General features: G+C 34.6%; 2 protein-coding genes across 2 annotated transcripts; both read right to left on the reverse strand.

Moving 5' to 3' along the window:
• Positions 1-12937: 12937 nt before the first annotated feature.
• On the reverse strand, positions 12938-15112 carry LOC111897697 (uncharacterized). Its single transcript, XM_023893645.3, has 3 exons — positions 14474-15112; positions 13395-14399; positions 12938-13318 (listed from the first exon to the last, which is right to left on the reverse strand). The coding sequence occupies exons 1-3, from the start codon at positions 15110-15112 to the stop codon at positions 12938-12940; spliced, it is 2025 nt and encodes a 674-aa protein (XP_023749413.3).
• Positions 15113-20636: 5524 nt separating this feature from the next.
• On the reverse strand, positions 20637-26524 carry LOC111897735 (homeobox-leucine zipper protein REVOLUTA). The gene is made up of 17 exons (XM_023893680.3): positions 25495-26524; positions 25048-25207; positions 24889-24962; positions 24689-24779; positions 24488-24583; positions 24279-24392; positions 24104-24187; positions 23846-24001; positions 23681-23755; positions 23474-23580; positions 23225-23408; positions 22923-23111; positions 22742-22822; positions 22172-22647; positions 21297-21402; positions 21056-21205; positions 20637-20946 (listed from the first exon to the last, which is right to left on the reverse strand). Exons 1-17 carry the CDS (start codon positions 25734-25736, stop codon positions 20797-20799), a joined length of 2535 nt encoding a protein of 844 aa, XP_023749448.1. The 5' UTR covers positions 25737-26524; the 3' UTR covers positions 20637-20796.
• Between the last annotated feature and the right edge of the window lie 328 nt (positions 26525-26852).

Below are 26852 nucleotides of genomic sequence, written 5' to 3' on the forward strand. Positions count from 1 at the left end.
TAGGGTCTTACTCCAGGATGCAATGGCTCCCCACATGGTCTTACACCTAAGTGTCATGGGCTCCCCCATGGTTTTAATAGAAAATCCATGGGCTCCCCACATGGTCTTACATCCAAGTGTCATGGGCTCTCCCCATGGTCTTTAATTGGAAAGCCATGGGCTCTCCACATGGTCTGACATCCAAGTGTCATGGGCTCCCCCATGGTTTTCCATACAAGTATACCATATATACAACTAACATACCACATAGCATATAACCAACTAGTGTACCACATATCACAAAATGGGCCAGGCTTGGTGCCTTTGACCCATTGGTATGGTGAGGAGACTTACCTTTGTCTGCTAAATCTGAAAGATGTTCTTCTAACAGTCTGTGACCACCCGTGCTGAACAATAATACCATTAACCCAAGGTTAGGGTTGAATATTATCCAATTAAAAAACCCAAGTCCCAATTCCTTTCACAATGGCTCAAAAATCTCCCTTTGTTAATGGGCCTAAAGTCCATGTCCAAAATCATTAATGGGCCTCATGGCCTAATAAAGCCCAACCATAGTAACCATGGCCCAAAACAGATAATTTGGCCCACTAATGTGTCCATCCCTCTTGCATGTTTTGGACCATTCCCAAGTAATGTCAACCCAAACTCTAATCGGATCATACCCACTACAAATGATGAATTTAATGTAATTATTGATGGAAGAGTTAAGCATAGGAGGTCTAATAGAGTTGATGCCTGGAATTCACCTTACATGAAAGCTGCTTCAAATCCAAATCCATCTACTCCTCCCATCTCGGTGATACCTATTGTCGATACCCCCTCCTTCGCAGCTCGATCTCAACTGCGAGCCTCTCACAATGTGAGTACTTTTGATGATTGTTCCTCTTCTACCAACTAAATTCTTGTTACTAACCGTTGGAACATAATTAGGTTTTGAAATTGACATGGGCAATGACATATTAGCTCACGTGTTAGGTGATTATGGTGATGACATTGGTAAACAATGAATCGTTTGGACTTGAATATTAGGGGAATCATAGAATATTTTGTTGGATTAGTGTCTAAATCCATAACTATATTTGGTATGTACTTGACCCGGTTGTAGCATGGTCATTTTGGGGTGCCTTCACACTGGTGACTAGATAGGATGACTATCGAGGAGAGAAGCTAATTTATTGTTAAGAATAATAAATTGGGGTATACATATGATTTGTTAATATATTATATGAATAATATATAATTAATTAGTATTTAATCATAAATTAATTTTGAATTAATTTTGGGATTAAAGGAACTAATTAAAAATACAGGGGTTGTTTTGTAATTATTTGATAGTTAAGGCTTTGGGCCAATGGAGTTTTCGTCCAAGGCTAAAGAATCAGGAGTCCATGGACATGCTTAGGCCCTAAGCTAAGGGATTAGGGTTTCCACCCTGAAACCCTAGTTGGCCTCGAGTAGAGATGAAAGTGGGTCCAAACCCGACCCGATTGGACCCGGACCCGGAAAACCCGGAAATCGGAATTGACGAATAATAAGACCCGAGAACCGGACCGGTATAACGGAACCGGTTCCGGTTCGATTCCGGGTATCAGACCGGGAAAAGTGGGTATGGAACCGGTTGGAACCGAAAATTGTTAGTTGGAACTGAAAATTGTTAATTGGAACCGGTTTCGTGTATTAGATTCGTAACCCCGTAAATATAAATGCAAAAATTTACATATTAGTTTCTCATATATCATGGAAAAATAAATACAGGTTAGCTTCTCATATAAAATGGAGCATAACATGTTAGGAAAAGAAAAAAAAATAGTTTCATTTTTTGGCTGCAAACTAACGATTTAAACAGCCACAACATTTTTTTAGGCTGCAATACTTAATGTATGGACAACAAAAGGAATGCAAATTGTATATATTTTTCCTGACTACAATCGGTAATTAATTTTTTAAAGAAAATTGTGTTGCTTCATGCTCGACATAAACAAAAAAATAATAAAAATAAATGGGGATTTTTTCTTTGGGCAACTTTCCTCGATTTTATGAAGGCAAAAAGAAAAAAAAATAATTCGGTTACAAGATCTCTGTAATGGAAGGGCAGGACATTTTTTTTTCTCAATTCATGGGCTAGTTTTCTTTCCATTTAGCAATTGTTTGGGACACTAATACAATGTTTTCCTTAAAACATTATTGTTTAAACTTATTTCTCATCAATTATGAAATTGTTTTCCAAGAGACGGACACATAGCAATATATTTCATATTTTGCTTGTCCAAGAAGGTGACGTAGGAGATTGATTTCGATCACAATTGCTAAGGAAAAAAATTGAAAATGGGAATTTTTTCTTTGGGCAACTTTCCTCGATTTTATGAAGGCAAAAAGAAAAAAAAAGAATTCGGTTACAAGATCTCTGTAATGGAAGGGCGGGACGTTTTTTTTCTCAATTCATGGGCTAGTTTTCTTTCCATTTAGCAATTGTTTTGGACACTAATACAATGTTTTCCTTAAAACATTATTGTTTAAACTTATTTCTCATCAATTATGAAATTGTTTTCCAAGAGACGGACACATAGCAATATATTTCATATTTTGCTTGTCAAAGAAGGTGACGTAGGAGACTGATGTCGATCACAATTGCTAAGGAAAAAAATTGAGAATAAGGCTTGGTGTGTATCTATTGGCTAGATCAACGTAATAAAAAAAGCTCTCTACATTCTTTGTCTTTATTAGCATAAACCGGTTCCGGACCAATTACCCAGTTTCGGTTCTTTTACCAGGTTTACCCGGACCCAATAGACCCATACCCGGAACCATGATAAGGTTATTATTAAAACCCAAAACCCGAACCGGTTAAGCATATTCCGGTTCAACCGGTTCCGGTTCTGGTTTTCAAGTCCTAAATCTCATCCCTAGCCTCAAGTATAAATAGACCCCTAAGGCACTAGAATTCGGCACCCTTTGGAGAAACCCTAGTATAGCCGAATTTTGGAGCTAGTTACCCTCCCTCCTCTCTCTCATATTCATCCTCTCACTCAAGTGTGTTTGTGAGCCATTAGATGTATTATACTTGTGGTACTTAATCTCAAGAGCTAAGGAAATTCAAGGAACTAGTTTTTGTTACTATTTAGCAACAAAAGGTATGTATTCTATTCTCGTTTGTGAATTTCTAAAATAATAGATGCATGTTAGGTTTCTTTTTGTGTTCATAAAGTTGTATGTTTAATAGTGAAAACATAGATCCAATTAGGGTTGCATGCACACATAGGATTGTTTGTATAAAACCCATCAGATGTGAAGGTAAACTGGGTTAGAAGATTAAAAACTTCACTAAAAATCAACTTTGTAGGTATCCAAGAAACTTGGATGAATGATCACGGTAGCACTAATATTGGGGACTGTTGGGATTCCAATGACTACAGTTTTGAATGTGTTAATGAATTTGGAAGATCTGGTGGTACACTTTGTATATGGAATAATCAATTATTCAAGAAAGTGGAGGTCGTTAAATCTAGAGATTATTTGGTCATTGTTGGTAAATAGATTGACATCGATGGTCATACAATCTTTACAAACATTTATAGAGCACAAGTTGTGTCGGACAAGGGAGGTTTGGTCAGAACAGCTCAATCTCATTCACAATAAACCAGACGCCTATATTATCTTTGGAGACTTTAACGCAATTAGAAGGAAAGACGAAAGACACAACCTTCAATTATGTTTATGAAGCTATTTTGACTTCAATAAATTCATACTGGATGGTGGATTGCATGACTTCAATTTGGTGGGGGGTTAAAGTACTGAAACGTCCCAAATATATGACCCAAAATTTTCATTTTTAAATTAAATAAAACAATATTCCAAAAACATCATCAATACAATCCAAGTGAGACTAAGTGTATCAACATCATATCAATCAGAGTAAATCACAAAAATGGAACTATGTGGTGTGTGCGATGCAGTCATCCCGAGCACTTCCCCTTGGAACCAGAAGTACCTGAAACATAAACTGAAAACCGTAAACACAAAGCTTAGTGAGTTCCCCAAACTACCCCATACATAATAAAGTTGGAAACTTTACCCTTCTAGACGCTATTTCAACTAAGATCTGAGTGGGGAAGCTGTTAGTTTCGATTAAGTCGGCTTAATGGGTTAAGATGTTTGGTTCATGATGAACTCGGCAAGTTTTTGGGTGAACTCAGCGAGTTGGATCGGTTCTTCTCGATTTTTGCAATCTGATGAAGGTAACTCGATGAGTTGAAGGGCAATTTGGCGAGTTGGGTCAACTTGGGCCGTTGACTTTGACTTTTGACTTTTGTCTTTGACTTAGTTTATCCCAAGGGGTGTTTGTGGTAATCTGAAGTGTATTCAAGGAAAATATGGGCTTAGGATAAGGCCCATATAGGATTGGGCCTAATTTGGAAAATTAGGCTATTAGTGGGCCTCTATGGATCTATTGGTGTTGGGTCTTGTGGTTATTGGATTTGGGCCTCATTTTTGGTTCATTTTGGGGCTAGGGGTAAAATGGTCAATTTTACACCAAGTATGGATGATCGGCCTTAGAATGGAACCCAATTGCTAATTAGGTGTTATTTTGTTTTGTTAGTTCGGAGGCGTCGTCGGGGCAATAGCTAGGGATTTCTTCCAGTAAGCTTCAACATTCGAGGTGAGTCTCCCCGCTATTTGTATGGGTCGAAGGCACCAATGTTGGCCCATTTGTTTATGTTTTGTAGGAAGACTCGGGGGTTAGCCCTTGGCATTATGAATGAAAGACCAGGAGGCGGCTCTTGGCACACTGTATGCAAGACCATGGTCTAAGCCTGGCAGTTACTTCGTTTAGTATTGTAGATTGTATGCTAGTTGTCTTTGTGATGATCGCATGGAAGACCCGGAGGTGGCTCCTGACACTTGTTTGTAAGACCCAGGGTTGTGGCCACCGGCCTGGCAAGGAAGACCACAAGTCGGCTCGTGGCATAATGGCAAGATTATGTGTGATACATAGCACCTTTATTGATTATGATATATGAATGATATGTATGGCTTGAGATTTTGTACGACATGTGTGAATCATTTGTTATGTATGGTATGGGGTATTTGGGGAACTCACTAAGCTTTGTGCTTACGGTTTTCAGTTTTTGTTTCGGGTACTCCAGTTTTCAAATGAAAGAGCTCAGGACGATTGCAGCAAATACACCCAAGTTTTCTGCAATATATGATCTTTGGGATTGGACTATGATAATTGTATTATTTGAAATATTTTTCAATGTTTTGAACAAAGTTACAATAGTGTTTTGACTATAATAAAAATAAAATTTTCACCTTAGATTTTTAGACTGTTACATTATTATTATTAAAAATATTATCAAAATAATTAATAATCCTAAACATTATTTCTTAACATTTCCAATATTGATTATTTAAGGATTCATTATGGTATGCATAACGTAATATCTCCATTAATTACAATTATTTTCCTAGTGTTAACATAGTTTAGGATAATGGGCAGCAAAAGTGTGATGTTTCATTGGGGAGGGTGGTGTGCATTCATGTGTAGTGCAATATTATTATCCAGACAATATTGCAAAAATGGTCCCTGTGGTTGGCAAATTTATGTGTTTTTGGTCCAAAACGAAACGTTGGTGCACCACTGGTCCAAAATTGGATCTTTCTATCATTTTTGGTCTTGTGTGGTTTTGGTCCATACCCTACCTGAAATGACAAAAATACCCTTAATTAATTCTTTTTTTTTTAATTTCTTTCTATTAATTTATTATTATTTCAATTAAAAACCAATAAAAAATACCAATTACCCACCCCACCCCTCCTAATTTCTTTTTAATATTTGGAACCACCACCACATGGTCACCGCCACCGACGGACCGCCCTCCTCCTCATCGGAACACCACCGTTCTCCTTTAACACCCAATATAATACATTTATAGGAACCTCCTTAAACCACCCTTATACCACTACCAACAACCACCTACACCACACTAGCCGAACAACCCCCTACAACCACCACTTATTTGAACATTTTATTCCATCCATCTGTAGCATCACCACCAAGATGAACCCTAATGTAAAGATGATGATTTATTCAAGTATATGGTGTCTAGGTTTGTGTACCCCTGATTTGACGAATGCATGGATGAATTGGCAATGTGGAAATGTCTCCAAGTACATAACTCTCCCTTTCCAATATCTAGAAATCAAACATTGTTATAGAAATCATATCACATGTAAAAATCGGAGGAAGGGAGAAGTATGGAGGGAATGTAAGTGGGTCAATCAACGTTTGGATGAACTTAATTTTCGAATGGAGAGCCAGATCAGCGGTGATGGTTTTTTTTATAGCAATACAGGTGGTGGTAGTTGATGATAGTTGTCACCCCACTGCACCACCGGCGTTCATCTCCATTAACTTTGTTTATGCACAGATCTGGTAATGGTAACAACATAAGATACAGGAAAGAGAGACAGAGAACTTCTCGATCCAGATTTGTATGTCGATTTGGATGAACTCCGATGGGTAGCGATGTTGAAGGTTGAAAGCGAGAATGGAGGTTGTGGAAGACCAGATTTGTACCAGAGAAGTGTTAGCGGTGGTGAACCGAATACCTCCCATCGAGCACGTTTTTTCTGGTGATTATGGTGGCCGACTACGAAATGGGAGGTGGCAACATTCGGCGGTGGGTGGCTATAGTGACTTCCCGATGTGGAGGCTGAAAACAAATTGCCGAAATCACTTTTAGGTTTAAGTGGTGGTGGGGTTTTTTTTAATAAAAATAGATAATAAAAAATGGAAAAAAAAACTTTAAGGTCATAATGGTCTTTTTAAGTAGATAGGGACTAAAAACGATAGAAAGATCCAATTTTGGACCAGTTGTACACCAACATTTCGTTTTGGACCAAAAGCACATAAATTTACCAACCATAGGGACCATTTTTGCAATTGTGTCTATTATCCATGACTGGGATATTCTATTTTATTTCCATTTATACTTGTGAAGGAGATATGTGTGCGTTGTTGTGTGGTTTCTTGTAAAGCCCGTAGATCCGGGCTAGTCAATTTAGAGATAATAGGGGTCGAAAACGACTTTTCGACAAAGGATTATTTAGAATAAATAATCTTAAACAAGTTTTAGAATATGTCTCAAGGGTTATAACGAAGATGTTATGACCCGTCGAAGTTTCGCGACGGAACCGACACAACACCGGGAAGACGTAAATAGTGAATTTATGATAGAGCGAATTTTAGCCTTAGTAATCTAAATGAAAGTCGTAGAATATGTTAACCTGGGAACGTCCATAAAAAGAACGCCAAAATCTAACTTCGTATGAGGAAGTTATGATTTTTCGAAGTTTCGGTTTAGCGGTGTACAGCCCGAAGTTCGAGTATTAGATCGAGCGGTTTTTAGCCGACACAACCTAAACGAGAATCGAAGATCTCGTTATTAGTAGCGTAACGATAAAAAGACAGACAAAAATGGACATCGGATGAAGAAGTTATGAGATTTTAACGGACCAATCCTGTCCCGGCCTGTTAAAAATATAACTTTCAAAATAAAGTCAAAATTAGCCGACGGAGTCTAAACGAAAGTTTTAGAGTACGTCTCCACCTACGCGTGAATATAAATAACGTCAAAAACGGAATTCGTATGAACGAGTTACAAATTATAATAGCATATTTACGTATTAAAATAAAGTATAAATCATATATACGTACGCATATATATACATATGTATATATCATTAGAAAGGTATCGACGGTGCGGTCATTATAAGACTAATGTTGAGTTCTTTCGGCATTAGTCTAGTACAAATATCGTTAAATCTATTTAAAATAATAATATAAAGGGGTGTTTAGTTGTTTATATAACTATAAGGTCATTAAGTAATTATGGAGGGTAGTTTTTGAAAATTCAATTAGTATAAATAAGAGCCTCTAGCTCTCATATTTCTTGCACCATTCTCTTTATTCAAGAGTCTTTCTCTCCTTATCCCCCGAGCATTTCGGTCTCTCGTGATTCGACTTCTCTTTTTGTAGTTTTTAGTATAATAAGGTGAGCGCTGAAGCGCTGCACAAATATTTCTTAGAAAGATTCAGCGACGAAGTTCTGCCCCTGCAGAGCCCGACTCCTAGCTAAAATCCCTTTGTAAGTAAGTTATGGTTACCATATTTGAAATATAGTTTATATTTAAAATTAGTATTGTTATAATAAATTTATAATAAATATTTGAGCTATTATTATGACTTATATAAGTGTCGTTATAATATCTTTTTAACTACTCGCGGTACGGGGAATCTGGTTTAAAGGGCCGCATAGGGTTGTTGGATTTCAAATGTGTTATACGCCAAAATGGTGTTGCCCTCCGGTGTTTTATGTTTGGCCCCTGTCTGTACATAGCGGTTGGAAAGTATTGTTTAAACGCTTATATAATAATAATAAGACTAATAATTAGTCACGGTAAATATTAGACTAAAATCTAGTGGTAATAATACTAGGTTTCGTCGAAGGAAATTATTTTAAAGTAAACGAAGCGCTGCCCGAGTACCGAGTCACCACCTTCTCAGGTGAGTGCATAGTTATTTTCATCTTACACATAGATATGAAGTATTTTATATAAATTACGTGCTATGTGTGCATATTATCTGAGTACTTGCTGTCTATGCTAGATGAACGATTTTATACATGTTTTAAATGATTTAAACTGTATATATATATATATATATATATTTATATCTACGATAATGTTGGGGTAAAACATGGGTAGATGTAATAGACGGAATATGAGTTGGATGATGAGTTAAGAGGTGTTATAGACCACGAGGTGAGGGTGAGAGGTGGAAGATGTGAGAAGCCTTTTCCAAATGATGGCCCCGTCATTTAGCAGAGTATGGATGACAACCACGGACTATTCTAGATAGTCTAGTGGAACACCAGCAGGCTCGCAACCTGTAGGTGTTGTGAACGATGTGTTCACCCGGTGTACTCTAAACCCTGGCGTCCATGCAGACTTGGTGCCTAAACCTTGGTGATCATGCAAACTTGATGCCTAAACCTTGGTGATCATGCAAACTTGATACCTAAACCTTGGTGATCATGCAGACTTGATGCCTAAACTCTGGCGACTATGCAAACTTAGTGCCTAAACCCTAGAGACTATGCAGACTTAGTGCCTAAGCCTTGGCGACTAAGCAGATTTTGTGCCCGTTGTGTAAATCGTGACAACGATGGACTTCGTGTCGATTCCTTAGGATGATCCTTAGGAATGAATGAACGAGGAATAGCTGATTCTTAGGGTAGATCCTTAAGACTAAAGATGATAATGGGGATGGGTAATTGGGTTGATTGTTTGATTGTTTTAACATAATAATTATATTATTGTGGGTTGAAAACCCTATGTTATTACCAGGTTTCCCAACCTGTCCCACTCAGTTTATTTATATCATAGGTGTCGATATGAAGTGACATTACACTGAGAGATTAAGGAGATATAGATCACTAGTGTAAATGAATGTAAGTTCTGTTTATGCTCATGTTTCTGTATTGACGATGACATCCCAAATGTTTTAAAATGAATAAAATACGTTTCTTCGGAAATGCTTTGATAACGTATTCATCGTGTTTTTCTGGGAATCAATTCTGCAACATTTTTATTAAAAGAGGTACTCTGATTTTCATAAAGCATAAATAAAATCGGTCTTTTCTGGCCGTGAAAATGGGGATGTCACATTTCTAGATTCCATTATTTAGTTATTATCATGGTTGTAAATCACAGAAAACGTAATTTGGCGGCATAGTCAAGCCTTAAGCCTTGCAAGACATGGCGAGGCGTTGATGTTTTTCAATATGTGATAAGACGGCAAGATTTTAATATATATATATATATATATATATATATATATATATATATATATATATATATATACTATCATCAAATTATATAAACAAGCCATATATTAACAAAAAAATCTAATGTTTTCACGTGTTAATATACATTTAATCTAACATATAGTCACCGATTTACCATCATATTAAAAGTTTACAAAATTGTCACCTTTTAAAAAGTCGGTGAACATTACAAAAACATGTTATATCCTTAGATCAAACCCAAGGAAAACAAAAACCTCTTTGTGGCCACGGAGGTCACCCGCGATGACTCTGGGCTAGTCACAAAGCATGTCGGCACCTCGACTCCATAGGAAGCCAAAAAAAAAAGGTTACACAAAAAATCACGCCTTTTCACGTCTTACCACATTATTTAGGCGTCAAACTTTACACAGCTGCCTACATCGTTTTTGGGACGTCTACACACGTCTCGACGCCATGACACGTTATTTAGAACCCTGGTTATTATCATATACGTTGTTATGATATATTTTGGAGTCAAACCCTATCTCTTTTACTAGGATTTTTAACCTAACATCTTTTTATGTGTGGCTTATCATGGCTTAGGTCACGTTTGATAGTTTCTGTTTGGGAAAGTGTTGTCTGGGAAAGTTTTCTGACTAGGAAAGAAACCATGTTGTTTGATTGTACGTCTGATTGACTGTACTGAATGATGAAAAAAAGTAATAATTCAATAAAAAAATAAATTAAAAAAAAAGTTATTTAAAAAATTAATTATCCAATAAAGAAAGAAATAGACGGGGTTTGGTGTATAATTGTCTTTCCAGCCCATTCAGCCAGAAAGATATGATTTTGGGGCTTTCTGTGAAAGACATATCTTACCGGAAAAGACCCATTTTTTTGTGCAAATTAAACAGTCTTTCCGGTCCATTCAACCAGAAAGATCTGTTTGGACCTGGAAATATGCGTATCAAACAGGGTCTCAATCAATTATTATAAGATATTTATGTTGAAAGAAGCTTACCCAGAGAGGCCGGGTTATTGTAGTTTTATATTTATTGGGGTGGTGCTAGAAAAAAACCCTTTTTAGAGGATTTTATTACTTGGTTTTCCGAATAGGTTTAATCAATCAATTTTAATGCAATAATATTAATTTTTAATTACATTATACTTATCGTTTTATATTATTATTTTTTTGATACCTTAATTACTTTATAATTTAGTTTTGCGTTACTTAGTGAACACAAAAACAAAAAGACGGTTGCATTGTTAGTTAATTGATGATGTCGAGTTTTTTTTAATATAAATATACTTTGTTAACAATATTTTTTAAAGAATATTTATTAAAATTTGGCCACATTTTCAAGAAAGGTCTGCTAAACAGAAACATCCATATAGTTGCAAAAAGGGGTTTTGACACTGTAGCACATCAATGTTTGGTCAGTTTGCACATTTAGTCACTTAAGTTTTTTTTTTGTGCTCAATTGATCCTTAATGTTAGTAACTACCGGCTAATTAAAGGAATGTGAGCAAATACTACCAGTTTAAGGGTCATCGCTGACGTGGATTCGCTTATGTGGACAAGCATTTGACCATGTCATCTGTAACGTGTAAACCTTCCTTAATTGAACCTTATATTGAACCATCGAGGATACATTGTTACCCCAAATTAGGTCAGTGCCTCCCTTCCGAAACTTTACACTCAATCGATATAACCAGAACAATGTCTGCCTCTTCCAGTCGATCAATCAAGCTCCTACGTGTCGGAAACGTTCGTGATGATGATCCTTGTCCACCTTGCGATTGTCAAGACGCAATAAGTGTGGAAAGGACTGTCTGGACCGACGATAATGTAGCTCGCAGGTTTTGGAACTACAAAAACTCTTTGGTGAGTATTCATTTTGTTTACTAACACCATTATTTGTTATTTTGAGCTGGAGATGTACACATTTTCATTAATTGCAACCCTAACCCTAACTCTGGTTTTCCCTTGTAATCAGGCAGCTGAAGGTCCGAAATGCAAGTTCTTTATGTGGAAAGACAAAGAAATGGAGGAGGGTTACTACAAAGAACAGCTTCGCAAGATGAGGTTTGAGCTGAAAAGGAAAGAAGAGTTTAGTGAAGTTTCAAAGGTTCAAAAGAAGTTGGTTAAGCTGCAGCAAGCTATGGAAGCAGATAAGCAAGTGTTTGAGACACAGTTGATGGAGTTGACGAAGCAAAACAGAATGTTGAAGTGTGGGATCTTTGTTATGGTAATTGTAGTCATTGCCATGTGGTTGAAATGGACTTGAATTGTGATCAAATAGGTGTTTATGGTTGATGGTATATAATTCCAACCAGTTTTTTGGAAAGTGTATGGGTAGATGTTAAAAAGTTATTAGCTTTTTTGGGAAGGGTATGGGTGTATGGGTACATGGTCAAGGTTAGATCCTAGTTGTAATGTATAGTCAGGTTTTTGGTTGAATGCTTGTTTGATCAGTGTGTGTGTGTGTGTATGGGATGTTAGATGTAATGGGATGTAGATGTAATGGAATGTAGATGTAATGGGATGGCAGTACATGGGAACAATTGTAATGACTTTGTGTTGATTCAATGAATGATATGGAATATCCTAGTTAAGATATACCTTGCTGAATTTTATAATATGCATGTGCTCCTTTTATAAATTAAAGTGTGGGTACCACATTGTCGGCCATAAGGAACTCACTTTGTCCATTTAAAAGTGGATTGTCTTTAGAGTTCTATGCAGGGGTATATATGGAAAAGTAAGGGTATATGGACCACTAACCACACGTGGTATATAAGGACATAATCAATCTTAATTTTAAATTATCTATATATGAAAATATATTCCCTTCCCATGTAGTTTAACCAGACAAGTCCTTGCCATGCATGCAACTTCAAATTAACACAACAAAAAGCTCAAAATAGCAATCAACTTAAGTAACACAAAATGCACATCACATAAACCAACATAGTTTCATACAAACTAGCATAGTTAATAGCAGTTTCATAAAAACAGCAACAATACACCAAAACACATCATTTAACACTACATACCATGTTCATATCACATAAACCAACACTTAAAGTTATTCTAGAGTAACAGGTTTAGCTTCTGAATCCCCAGGTGCATCATTTCCACCAACTTTCTTGCCCAGTTTCAACTTGATAATCCTTTCAGATTTCTTCCTCCTGATTTTCTTCAACAGGGTTGCAAGTGGTGTTTCTCTAGCCTCCTGTTCTTGCACATGAACCTGACTAGGTTCTCCATTAGCTGATGCATCAAACTCCAAAGGAGTGAGTTCCACCTCATCATAGTCTTGTTGCACATGCACCTCATTGACTGCTTCTGCACCATCATTTACTGCTCCTCCATCATTGACTGCTTCTCCACCATCATTTACTGCTCCTCCATCATTGACTGCATTAGATCGATTACTTTCATCCTCATTGAGAGCTTCAGCTACACCCTGATTGACCAATATGAAACATTATTAGAAATTTAAAAAGAAATTGTAAAGATTAACCATTTAAATACTTATGTACCTGTTTTGTTTTTCTTTTAGCTTTGGTTTTAGGAGGCCTTGTTAAAGTACAAGCTCTTTTGTTGTGTCCTTCAATCTTACAAAGACTACATTTTTGTTTTTTACCAGCCTTGGATACCTTCACCTGCTCCTTACCTTTGTTTTGTGTTTGGGTAGTTGTCTTTGATTTTTTACTTGATCGGTTTGGGGTTTCTGTTGCATCCCTTTTCCTTTTAGTTGTAGGTCTCCCAGGCATAGCTCTACGAACAGGAGGTAAAGGTGGGGTGTAATCAGTTGCAGGCCACAAATTACTTCCATTCATAGGTGCTAACCTAAACTTGTAAGCCTTCATATAAGTGAGGTTACTAAACATTTTGTCCACATATGACTCTACATCCCTATTCATAAAACTAATAGCTGCAACAGAATGGACACAATTGATTCCATTAAGCTGCCATAGCCTGCATGAGCAAGTTCTTTCTTCAAGATCCACTTCATAAGCATCTGTAGTTCCTCTTACTTCAAACTGATTTAGTCCACTAGGTAAGACTTGGTAATGTCTTAGACCCTTCTTAATGTCATTCACTATTTCTCTAATTGTTGGACAAATTTGGTTGCCCCATCCTAGACCCTTGCATTTCTTCTTCAACACCCTCTCCATCATATACATCCTCAACTCCTCTAGCATGGTGATAATTGGTTTCTTCCTAGCATCAACAATCACAGGATTAAAACTTTCTGACATTCCATTCTCCACAGCATCACAACATCTTCCTGGTTGGAAGTAGGCCCTTGACCATGTTTTGGGGTCTTTGTCCATCAGATACTGATGAGCACTTAGGTCTAGCACTTCAAGCTCTTTCATGGCAACCTTAAAATCTACCTTTGTTGTTGCTTTACATGCCTTCCATAAAATGCTTTCATATTGAGCACCACTATACCTTTTCCTAAGGTTTTGGCTAATATGCTTGGCACACTGCCTATGCTCTACATAAGGAAGGAGTTCTTTCACAGCCTCAATCAAACCCTGTTAACAAATTCTAAATATAGTGAATAAGAATGCAAATAGATAGGAAAATTAATTACAAACAACTAAATTACCTTGTGTTGATTAGATATTACATTGTATCCATAGCCCAAATTAAGTCCTAAGTCATCAATGAGTAAATCCAAAATCCACCTCCAATTTCCCTTATTCTCCACACATACTACTGCCCATGCAATAGGATAAATCCCATTGTTTGCATCCCTTCCAAAAGCACATAATAACTCCTCTTTACAGATCCCTTTAAGGAAACAACCATCTAAACCTATTATTTTCCTGCATCCCTCCTTCCACCCCTTCTTCAATGCATCAAAGCAAACATAGAACTTACTAAAGTAGTTCTTCCCATCTGGCATATGATTTACATCAAGCTTCACAGTGCTACCTGGATTTGATCTCCTAATCTCTTCTGCATACGACCATAACTTTGCATAATGTTCAACTAGGGTGCCATCTATTAGTTGGAGTGCATATTTCTTAGCTCTCCTGCATTGACCAACACTAACATGAATGCCAAACTTCTGTGACACAGCTGTTCTTAGCTTTCTAACACTCTTCTTTTGTCTAAGTAAGAACTCTCTTGTATAATGACTCCCTATCCAAGCATAAGTGACCATGGACCCTAACTTGTAGTTCCTTGCACATTTGTGGACTGGATTTAAAGACTTAATTTGGAAGCTTGCTTCATCACTCATCCAAGATGCCCACAACCTAAATGAGCACTCACCCTTGCAACACTTAACCAACAATCTTTTCCTATCATTTTTCTCAAAGCAAAGTTGGTACCCATTCGCAACAGCATAGTTACATAACATCGATTTTAATTAAGATGGATCTTTGAACCTCATACCAAGTATTGGGATCTGATTTTTCCATGGAACTAACTCATTAAAAATGGAATGTTGTTGAGTTACATTGGCATCCTCTTCATGCCCATCATGATCATTTATGTTGTTATCATTTCCCTCTTCATCTTCGCCACATAATCTATTTAGAAATTCATCACCCTTTGTCCTATTCATAGTGACTATGTCCTCATTAAAGTCCACATCCACATCTGTTAGGCTATCAATTTCGTCCTCATTCTCACCACCATCAATGCAAGAATCATCTTCATCCTCCTCTTCTATTTCAGAACCAAACCAATCTTCTATTCCTTGAGCATCATGGTCCACATACATACAAATTTAACCATCTGTCCCATATGCATGAAAAATGAAACCACCATAGTCTTCATCATTAGCGATAGCAGTTATCCCAGATATTAAGGGCTTACCTGGTTCACAGTAGTATAACTTCTTTATACTTTCTTGCATGAACTGTTCGAGAAATGTGATACATTCACCGTATGTCATTCCAGAAAAATCGTGATCATTGAAAGTGAAATTGATACCATGGTTATACGAGAAAGGATTTCTAAGAAAAACACCTTTGAAGTTCAGCTCCACTATAGGGTAGAGTCCATCAGGATTTGGCGTCGAGATAGACATTGTGGGTTGGTTGACTGCTCACTGACTTCGATCGGAGAAAACGACTTCGAACCCTAGGTTTAGTGCTTCGTATTCACTGTAAGATGAGAAAAAGAAAGAACGAAGGAGGAGTGTTCTAGCTAAATAAATGTGTTTATTTTGACCTCAAAATCCTACATGGATAAATAAATGAATTATATTATGTAAACTTATTCCACGTAAGCAATATCACCGGTTGTTCCGTTTACCGGGTGCATAAGGGGGTAATTAGCCGGTAGTTACTAACATTAAGGATCAATTGAGCACAAAAAAAACTTAAGTGACTAAATGTGCAAATTGATCAAACATTGATGTGCTACAGTGTCAAAAACCCTTGCAAAAATCATTTATATGTTTGGAAATAATATATATCTTATATATTTTTATGAATTTCTAACCCACTAGTACTATGAGATTTCAAGTTCAAGGAGATCGAATATATTAGATTGCTTTTTTGTTAACACAAAATGGGAAACTTATATGTAAAGAGTGGGTTAATTTAAGAAAAAAGAGTAGAGCAATTCAGATTTTTTAAAAAAATAGTGGATTTAATGTGAATCGGTTTTTACCGAATTTTGTATAAGATCTAAATTTACCGTATAACGGTATAACCATTTACAGATTAACCTATAGACGGAGTATAATTAAATAATGTAAATTTTACTCAAACAAACAAAATGTAAAAAGTTATATGAAATAACAACATTAAATATTAAATTAAAAACATCAAAAAATAACAATGTATTTTAACAAAACGTCAAAAAAAAACACTATATCTGAAAAGGTAAAGACTATTTAATTAAAATGTAACACAAATATAAATATTATTTTAAATAAACGTCAAAAAATAACAATATATCTTAACAAAACGTCAAAAAAACATTGTATTCGAAAAAAAGATAAAAACTATTTAAATAAAATGTAACAGAAATAATATTATTTCTGTTACATTTTAAATAATAACATTATTGTTTGTTCATTTTAAATAAAGAAAAGAAAAAGAAAACATGTATGTTAATAAATCAATATATATATATATATATATATATATATATATATATATATATATATATATATATATATATATTAAACAATAAAAATCTAAAAAACATAATCATTAAAGAATTGATATGAAAGATGGGACATGAAGAGTTTTTTTTAAATTTAAGGGTTTTTTTTTTTTTTTTTTTGAAGAAACCCCTATTTATTGTTGTTGGCCTTTGACTATAGCTTACTTTTTTTATTATTAATTGAGTTTTGATATTTATCGTCGTTGGCCTTTGACTATAGCTTATTCATGTTTATTTATTGTTGGGAAAATGACTTATTAAGGTAACTAACTATTTCAATTGTCCATATATAGGTAATGTTCTTTTTTTTGTACACATTAAGGTAACTAACTTGTTGTGTTTGTTCACATTTAGGTAATATGACCGGCTATCACCTGTTTTTGCTTATGTGGCATCCACCTGACATTTGACTTGAATTCGTTGCACCTACGTGGCATGGTGCATATATGGAAAAATGACTTATTAAGGTAACTAACTATTTCAGTTGTCCATATATAGGTAATGTTCTTTTTTTTTGTACACATTAAGGTAACTAACTTGTTCTGTTTGTTCATATTTAGGTAATATGACCGGCTATCAACTGTTTTTGCTTATGTGGCATCCACCTGGCATATGACTTGAATACGTTGTACCTACGTGGCATGGTGCATATATTGTCTTCATTCGATTACACTATAACTGTGTCATACGATTCCACCCCTAATTCTAAACCCTAGATCGATCGACGATGGCTTCTTCTTCCTCATCTTATTCTTCAAAATGATAAGATGAATTTCAAGCTGATCATCCATGTGATTGCGGTTTACCATCTTGTGTGAAGATTTCAAGAACTCCTGCAACATATTCAACAATATTGATTTACCATCGAGTTTTGACAAACTCTAAATTTTCTTCCTGGGTTGTCAAAGTTCTTGAAATCTTCACATGAGATGGTAAGCCACAATCACATAGATGATCAGCTTGAAATTTATCTTGTCGTTTTGAAGAATAAGATGAGGAAGAAGAAACAAAACAAGTCATATGCCAGGTGGATGCCACGTAGATGCAACGTATTCAAGTCAAATGCCAGGTGGATGCCACATAAGCAAAAACAGGTGATAGCCGATCATATTACCTAAATATGAACAAACAGAACAAGTTAGTTACCTTAATGTGTACAAAAAAAAAGAACATTACCTATATATGGACAACTGAAATAGTTAGTTACCTTAATAAGTCATTTTCCCATATATGCACCATGCCACGTAGGTGCAATGAATTCAAGTCAAATGCCAGGTGGATGCCACATAAGCAAAAACAGGTGATAGCCGGTCATATTACCTAAATGTGAACAAACACAACAAGTTAGTTACCTTAATGTGTACAAAAAAAAGAACATTACCTATATATGAACAATTGAAATAGTTAGTTACCTTAATAAGTCATTTTCTCTTTATTGTTTTGATGTTTTATTGGACACCTAGCAGCTATTAAGCACCGACCTTGTTTTTTCTAACATGTATTAATTTTTATATGATTTTCCATTGTGATATCAAAACTATAATGGTATTTTCAAATCGGGCCTAAATAAAATATGTCACAGTTGTTCTATTTTAAATGTTCCTTTGAAAAAATATTTTTAATTTATACCTTGTTTTAAGTTCGTTGGAAATAATTATTTGCACCTCTTCTAGAGTGCTTATAAAATGATTCAAAACACAAAAAAATAAGTTCGAAACATGAAGGTAGAAAAATATGTTATCATTAACTCATATGAAAACAATGTAATCTCAGAAGAAATATGATGTTTGTTGTTTTCAACCTAAAACTGTTAATATGAATTTAAAAAATATGTTATCATTAACTCATATGAAAACATACCAATACTCCTAATGCTCTGTTTCTTACGTATGCATACACACGCCACTCGTCAAATTTTGCAATTTGCGACCACAAGCATGCACATGTGTGGTACCCAACTTAGGGTATGAATATTCAACTTGATAGGTAAGGAATCATTTGCTTTTTAAATCCAATAAATGTCTTCATTCCCTACGTATAATGTAAGACAAGTTATTTTCCTACTTTCAATTTTTATCTTTTTATGTAATCACCTCATTTTGAAAGTCAATATCTCATTCGCATTAACGATAATTTGAATGTGTAATATATTAATATGAAGCTCTCTTTAAAGAAATGGCATTCCCATTAAATAATATATAAATGGATCACAAAATACATATTCGTACAAAGTTAGCAAAAATTCTAATAAAAATAATGGTTTTCCAACTAAAACCTCAATTTTTTTCCTCTCTCCTCGATCTTCTTTCAACTTCAAACGTAAAATAACAAACATAACAACAAATCTTTCCTTAAAAAAATAAGAAACCCTTGTCATTTTTTGCAATGAATAATGTGTATTACAAACAACTACTAAACATGCAACTTCACATCACTAATATACCCGATCATTAATATATTCCATAGTGTAGTTTACATTTGAAAATAAAGGTAAAGATAAAATAACATACATAGGGGGTGTTTGGCTTGTCTTTTTGAAAGACAAAAGTCCTTTTGGAAAAGTTAAAATATAAAAGATGTTTGGTAGAAACATTTTAAAAACTAATTTTGGATTTTAGAGCGAAGGAACTGACTTTTTGAAAAAGTTAGGAAAACCTACTTTTTGTAACTTTTCTAAAAAGGATTTTTCCTCTCAAAAAAGACAAGCCAAATACTTCATATTATATTTTTTTCCAAATTAAACCATAACCTTTTTCTATCTATATTTATGACCTTTACATTTTTTCGATTAGACTCTTAATAGTTTTTTATTTTCTCACCATTACATTTTTTGGGATAGCTTCTAAAAAAACTTTCTAGCTTTTTAGGTTTTTATAAAGTTAATAAGCTAAAACATTGTTTGTCTACTTAAAAAACGTTCTCTAAAACAGCTTTTTGGATAGGAAAAAATAAAGCTTTCAAAAAGCTAAAAAATCCTAGCTTTTTAATTTTTTAACCATTTTACTCCCGAAAAAACGACTTTTCGCATCCAAACACTTTTTAAAACCAGCTTTTCCCAAAAGCAATAAGCTAATGAACACTTTTTTTTAAAAAATCACTTTTAACATAACATACCCATAATGTCCCTTATACTTTACTATTTTTTTTAATTAAACCTCAAACTTTGCTTTTTTTTTTAAACGTTACATCTTTTACATAAATCAGAAGACTACCCGGTTTTCTTTTCTTAAAAAAACCCTTGCATCTTTTGCATAAAATCATAATATTACCAAATCCAAAAAGAAAAAAAAAATGAAATAAGAAAATAGAAAAAAAAAACATATGGGGCTTGTTTTAATTTTCTATTCTTGTGTGTGTGGGGCTAATTGAGGAAGACACTCCATAAAAAAACCCAAATTGATGGATTAAAGCACTGCAACAACCCATCATTACAAGTGTGTAAAAAAGTGATCTTTTTAGGCACTAACCTGATTGAATTATAAAGAAAGTGATGACAGCAACAATAGTCAATAAAGAAGATAAAAAGCATGTCAACCCAGATCAAAAGGACCACATAAACAGTTAAAACTTTAAACCAACAACACATGCCATGAGAATCATTACCTAACATTCATTAAAAATACCTTCAAAAACCCAACATATATCATGCATGGACCATTTCACATTCATATTATCCAAAAACCATTACAACACCACCATATCATGATGATGATCATCTCTAACTGTTTTTTTTTTTTTCAAAAACAAACCTCTAATACAACAACAAAAAAAAAATTGGACATTAAAAGTTGTGTTGTGTTTTCAAATGAATGACCAATTCACGAAAGAGAAAGCGAGACAATGAACAGTTGTTTCATCAGCTGAAAGAACCTTCCATGCAATAGCTTGTTCGTATGAAATATGTCGCCCCATTGTTGACATACATATTCCACCAGGTAAATGTGCATAACCCTTTAAAGAAAAATAAAAACCCGTGATTTATTTTTCGTTATAATGTATAAAGTCATAATCTTTTTTTAAAAAATTGAAGTTATGAAGTAGCTGTAGTAGTAAATAATACTTGTTGCATGATTTTGGCGAATTCAGGGACTAGAGCTTTTCTTCCAGAATCATCGAACATTTTGTCTAGTGTGATGTCTTGTAAGGCTACAAGAGTAGTTTCTAACATGTCAAGTCCTGCTTGATTGGCAAATACGAAAACTGGCATCGACTGGAGAAAAAAATGAAATGGGTGAGAAATGATTGGTTTAAAAAAGATATTGAGAAAGATGATGTGTTATTTAAAATAGTCTTTTTTGTACCTTTAAAGAACAGCATAAAATAGCATCTTGATGTTGCCAAAGATCTTTTAGGAGTGATTCCCCAACAACAGAACCACAACTTAGCAGATCTGCTCCTAAATGGTACCTGGATATAATAAGAATTTAAATAAATAAATAAATAACAAAGAGTCAAAAATCAGAAAAAACCTAAGAATCAAGAATTATAAAACCAAGATTCTAAAATCAAGAATAAAAAAAAACCAAGATTTAACTATCAAGACAAAAAAAAAAAAAAAAAAAAAAAAAAAAAAAAGAATAAGAATCAAGAAACTAAGATTCAACAATCAAGAATATAAATAAACAAGAATAAAAAATACCAAGAACCAAGAATAAATAAACAAGAATCAAAAATACCAAGAACCAAAAATCAAGAAAACCAAGATTCTAAAATCAAGAATAAAACAAAAAAAACAAGATTCAAAAATCAAGAGTAAAAAAAAAAAAAAAAAAAAAAACAAGAAATAAGAATCAAGAAACCAAGATTCAACAATCAAGAATCAAAAAAAAAAAAAAAAAAAAACAAGAATAAGAATCAAGAAAACAAGATTCAACAATCAAGAATCAAAAAAGCAAGAATCAGAATCAAGAAACCAAAAAGAATCATCAATCAAAAATCAAAAAATCAAGATTCAAGAATCAAAAAACCAAAAAGAATCTCAAGCATCAAAAAACCAAGAAACCAAGATTCAAGAATCAAAAAAACAAAATTCAAGAGTCAAAAAAACAAATGAATCAAAGAGGGAGAAACAAAAAATTCAACAATAAAGAATCAAAAAACCAAGATTCAAGAATCAAGACACCAAGAATAAAGAATTTGTAATGAAGTGAAAAAAAAAAAAAACAAAAAAGCTTACGTGTAGCTATGGCAGATCCATTGAGCTAAAGTGAGTGCTTCAGGAGAACCAGGAGACGATTTGGGTCCCACACAAGGACTCAACCCAGCAGGAGAAATCGCCATAGCCACTCTCTGAACCGAATTTATGACACTCCTAACATACTGTCGCGCCATTGTCGCGACACTTTCTGCTAAATTATTCTCAAAAGGGAATTGAAACGCAATAGTCAACACAGATCTCATGTTTTGGCATGACATCGACATATCACCACCTGAACCATGGTTATTACTTGCATCAAGACTTGAAGTCAAATCCAATGTTCTATGTGCATTCACCATTGTGTTGTTCTTCACATCATTTGATTTTGGATCCAATGGAATTATTCTAAATCCAGAAGGAACAAGAGGCGCATCATCAGGAAACATTTCATCAATTGGAGCAAATATCAACTCTGAACATGCTCCCACTGCATTTTCATCGATCCCACTACATAGCTATATTCAAAATTTATATAATCAAAATCTTTTAAATTCCGTTTTTTTATAAAATGTTTCCTTAAGATGAAATTTGTTGAAAAAGAAATTAAACCTGTAAGAGATGAATGTCACGTGACATGAAGGAATCTTCTTGTCCAAGTGCGTGTCCTTCGAGTCTTACGACTTCAAGCATCTGTTTGTAACAGGAAAGTATAAAGACGAAAATACCCATGGATTCCAATTCCTTTTCACCTAAAGCTTCTAGGGCTTGTTTTATACAAGTGGAAAATTACCTCTTCGTGTTCAATTGTGTGACCAAGGGGCATGATGATTTGGCTACCTGTGAATCTTGTGGGTCGCATTCCCGGGTATGAATACGGGTTTGGTTTAACCGAAGCAGCAGAATAAGCGTCGACATTGAAATCGGCCCATTCGGATCGATGTTCCCTTAAAAATCGAACAAGAACTGCTGGAGGGACATTCTGGGTACGAAAAAGATCAATTAAGTTACAGAAATGCCCCTGTATTTAGCTGATTTTCGCAATTTTGGTCCTTAAAGATGGATGGTTTTAGATATTAGGAGTTAAGGACTTACTTGGAATAACATTGAGGCTTTTGCGCAAAGAATCCCACCAAGAAACGAAAGGGAATTGGAGGGGTTCATGGAGTTGTTTAGATTTTTTGATGAATTCACAGCGATGATTACATCTTCAACACCATCACAGTTCATTAACGACCATCCATCATCGCTGAATCCATTGATGGCATCGTTGAATCCTCTGTAATTGGAAATTGGAATTGTAAATTTCATATCACGAAAATTGAAGAAACTTTTGAATCCTACCTGCTTAATCTTTGACTTAAAGTCCTCAAAACAGCGGGTTGTCTTCCCAATCCATAAACTATTTCTCCACTAGACTCCTGTGCTATTTGTCTAATATATCGCAAAGCCTAAATCCAAAATTGAAATCAAATTAACCAAAAAACAAACAATTTATGATCAAAATCAATAAGCGTATAAAGTTAATTCCAATTTTACAGTTATACTCACTGCAATTGTCATCTTTTGAGCAACAATTTTGGAAGATTCATAGAGAGGACGAAGAACTTCAGGCACACTCCATGCCTAACACACGATAAAGGTTTCAATTATAGCAACCAAGTTTTGTAAATCAATCAAAATTATAAAATTAAAGTTTACTTTTTGGTGAATTACCTCGAGATTTAGATGATCAACTATGTGAATAATGGATCCACCACCTTCACAAGGGCGAATTAGGTATCCACTTGGTAAAATTTCTCCTCGTACAAATTGTGTAGCAGAAGCTGGATTTGGGCCAGCTCCAGAACCCGAAAGGGATCTTTCACACACCTTAATAAAATACCAAAAAAGATGACAATTTTATTTACCCTTTTGAGAAATTAAACCAAAAACGTTAAATTTTATAACAAGTTTCATAAAAAAAAAATGTACCACGAGACTTCCGTTTTCTAAAGTTGTTGTGTATCTTAATGTCCAGAAATCGCGTGCAGGAGCCAATGTGGTTGGAGCAAAGATCTAAACAAAATTTATAAATTAAAATTTATAAAAAAAATACAAATCGATTTGTAATTATATATTTATATTTATATTTATGTTTATATTTTACCTGGGTATATACAAGTTCGATTGTGCCTCCATTTCCAGCAGGAAACATTGTGAAAACTTCAAGATTCCGACATTCACGAAACCACGAAGGACGATCTTTAAGGATTTCTACAATCTGAGAATTTTTTTAAAGAATTTAAATCTTGAAAATGATAAATATAAATGTGAATATATAAAAATTAGGGAGAATTTTTCTTTTTTTTTTGTTACCTTTGTGGGCTCTAAACTTACAAGACCGCAGGCTCTAGCTGCCACTCCACTGCAACTCTGTGAAATGGCAAAGATCCCAACCGAATCCGGACCAGGCTGAAATAAAAATAAAAAAAGATTCAATTTTTATTAAAAAAAATTATACATTTTTAATCAAAGATTTATGTGAATTAATTCTATAAATAGTTAACAAAAAAAAACCTTCATCCCAGGCATCTGGACCCAATCGACAGCAGTTCCTGTAGCCTTTGAAAGGAACTCTGCCAAAGTTTCCTCTGCAATGGAGAGGAGTCTTCAAGAAATATAAATAATAATAATTAGATCCAAATGTTTATATAATAAATACAAAAGATTGAATTATGGAATTATGGAATTAAGAAATTAAGAAATTAAGAAATTACCCAGCTGGGTTATTGGCGTCTCTAAGAGAATGCTGGGGAGTGGTGACGACAGATTCACAGCTTACATCAGTTGACTGAAAAGAATGAGGAATTTTTTTTATAAAAATCGGATCTTGTTTTTGATTAATGATTAAAGATTTGGGGAATTTAAGAATATACAGTGTGTAATTGTTGGCGCATATATCCATTCTCGTTTACAAGTTGAGACACTTGTTTTTGCAGTCGATCGTTTTCCTCCATTAATAACTTGTTCATGGCGGATAGTTTCTTGTTCACAGTTTGAAGACGAGAAGACTCTTTTCGTTGCTTCTCTCGACATCTAAAATCGGATCGTAATTCAAAGGGGAAAAATAAGATTCGTAACACAATCGATTTTATCTACATTTCTATTTCCCACTCGGAAATATAAAATCGCTTGTTTTAAGTAGTGAATTCGGAAATGGCAATGGCAGAAAGTTCTAGATTTACTCATAATGCATGTAACTATATCAAATAAATGAAGAAGCTTAAAGTAGAGATGAAATCATGTAAGATCGTATTTAAGAGAAAACGAAGGATACCCAATTTCAGAAAAATAACAGGAAAGAAAGAAATCAATGTTTATACCTGCGATTTTGAAACCAGACTTTGATTTGTTTAGGTTCTATGTTGGACAAAATAGGGCATTCTCGGATTAATTGTTGTCTTCTCAAAGAACTGGGTTTTGGGCATTCTGCATAAACTCTCTCTAAAGCTTCAACTTGCTCCGTCGTATACCGGACATACTTCCCGTTATCCAACTGGTGTTTGGTGATGCTTGTATTGTTGCTGATCTCCTTATGCTGTTGATGCTGAACTACCATCGCCATTTTCAGAAATCGCTAAATCTCGGTTGTTTAATTCCTCAAATTCTTTCAAGTTTTGAGGTATGAACAAGTGTTTGTTCGTTTGCGAAATGAGAGACGAAGAGAATTGATTTGAAGAGACGAAAACAACCCCGATTCTTCCCAGAAGATTCCCACAGAAATACAGAGAGAGAAAGAGAGAGTACTCTTCGCTTTTGTTTTAAGTTCACACACCCAAAATTCACAGAAGGGAAAGTTGTAACTTACAACTAATATACAGACAAAAACAGTCCTGTTTCTTTTCCGTCTCTTTTTAACCAGTTCGATCGAACTCTGTGTACACACTTTTAATCTACCACGAAAATCTTCAAACGTTTCACAAATTCAACATTTCAACTCCCCTTCAAAATCTCCAAAACACAAAAACCTTATCGATTTCGAACTTTACAAACAAAAAAACAGAAACAGAAACGGAAAGAAGAAGAAGAAAGGGGTGTTTGAAGCTCTCCCTATCTTCTTGACGTGTAGAAGAAGAGGAGGCAACAGTTGCAGGTTTAGAGGGATGGGCGAATGAAGAAGAGAGGAGAAGAAGCAGAGGAAGAAGAAACCCTAGACATGTTTGTTACAGGAGAAATCAGCAACACAACAAATGCAGAGAGAGAAAAAATCAAAGGGAAAAATGGAGAGAAGAATTACACACACTAGAGTTTACAGAAGCACACAGCTCCTGTCTGAGAGCTAAAAAGAAGAGAGAGAAAGATGAAGAGAGAGAGAGAGAGAGAGAGAGAGAGAGAGAGAGGGAGTCGTCTCGGAAATCGAAAAATGACAGTGTTATATGCTGCTGGTGCGCGCAGCCTCGAGCCAGCCTTTGTTTGTGCAATATAAATATAAAAATATATTATATTCATTAATTTATATACTACTATTAAAAATTAATAGTTTTTGATATATTGTTAAATACTATGTTGGATTAAATATAGAAAATAATTAATTGTTCTCTTTCAATATGTTGTATGTATATATCTCGTTCTTGTTTCAAAGATATATTGTATTATAAAAGGTTTGGTATGAAAATTTAGTAAAACGTGGCTCAAAGTAATAAAGAGAGATAATCAAATGATTAATTGAGTTGGATTCATG

Source organism: Lactuca sativa, chromosome 6, assembly GCF_002870075.4.
Source record: "Lactuca sativa cultivar Salinas chromosome 6, Lsat_Salinas_v11, whole genome shotgun sequence".
NCBI lineage: Eukaryota > Viridiplantae > Streptophyta > Magnoliopsida > Asterales > Asteraceae > Lactuca > Lactuca sativa.

Excerpts from the sequence above, each read along its gene's own strand:
- LOC111897697 (XM_023893645.3), bottom strand. The coding sequence starts at position 15,112 with ATGAGTGATGAAGCAAGCTTCCAAATTAAGTCTTTAAATCCAGTCCAC. Across the intron at positions 14,400-14,473 it reads TAATATCTAATCAACACAAG|GGTTTGATTGAGGCTGTGAA; the intron begins GTAATTTAGTTG and ends ATTTGTTAACAG. Across the intron at positions 13,319-13,394 it reads CTAAAAGAAAAACAAAACAG|GGTGTAGCTGAAGCTCTCAA; the intron begins GTACATAAGTAT and ends TTGGTCAATCAG.
- LOC111897735 (XM_023893680.3), bottom strand. The coding sequence starts at position 25,736 with ATGGCGATGGTAGTTCAGCATCAACAGCATAAGGAGATCAGCAACAAT. Across the intron at positions 23,409-23,473 it reads TTAAGTCAAAGATTAAGCAG|AGGATTCAACGATGCCATCA; the intron begins GTAGGATTCAAA and ends TTCCAATTACAG. Across the intron at positions 20,947-21,055 it reads TCGCCAAAATCATGCAACAA|GGTTATGCACATTTACCTGG; the intron begins GTATTATTTACT and ends TTTTCTTTAAAG.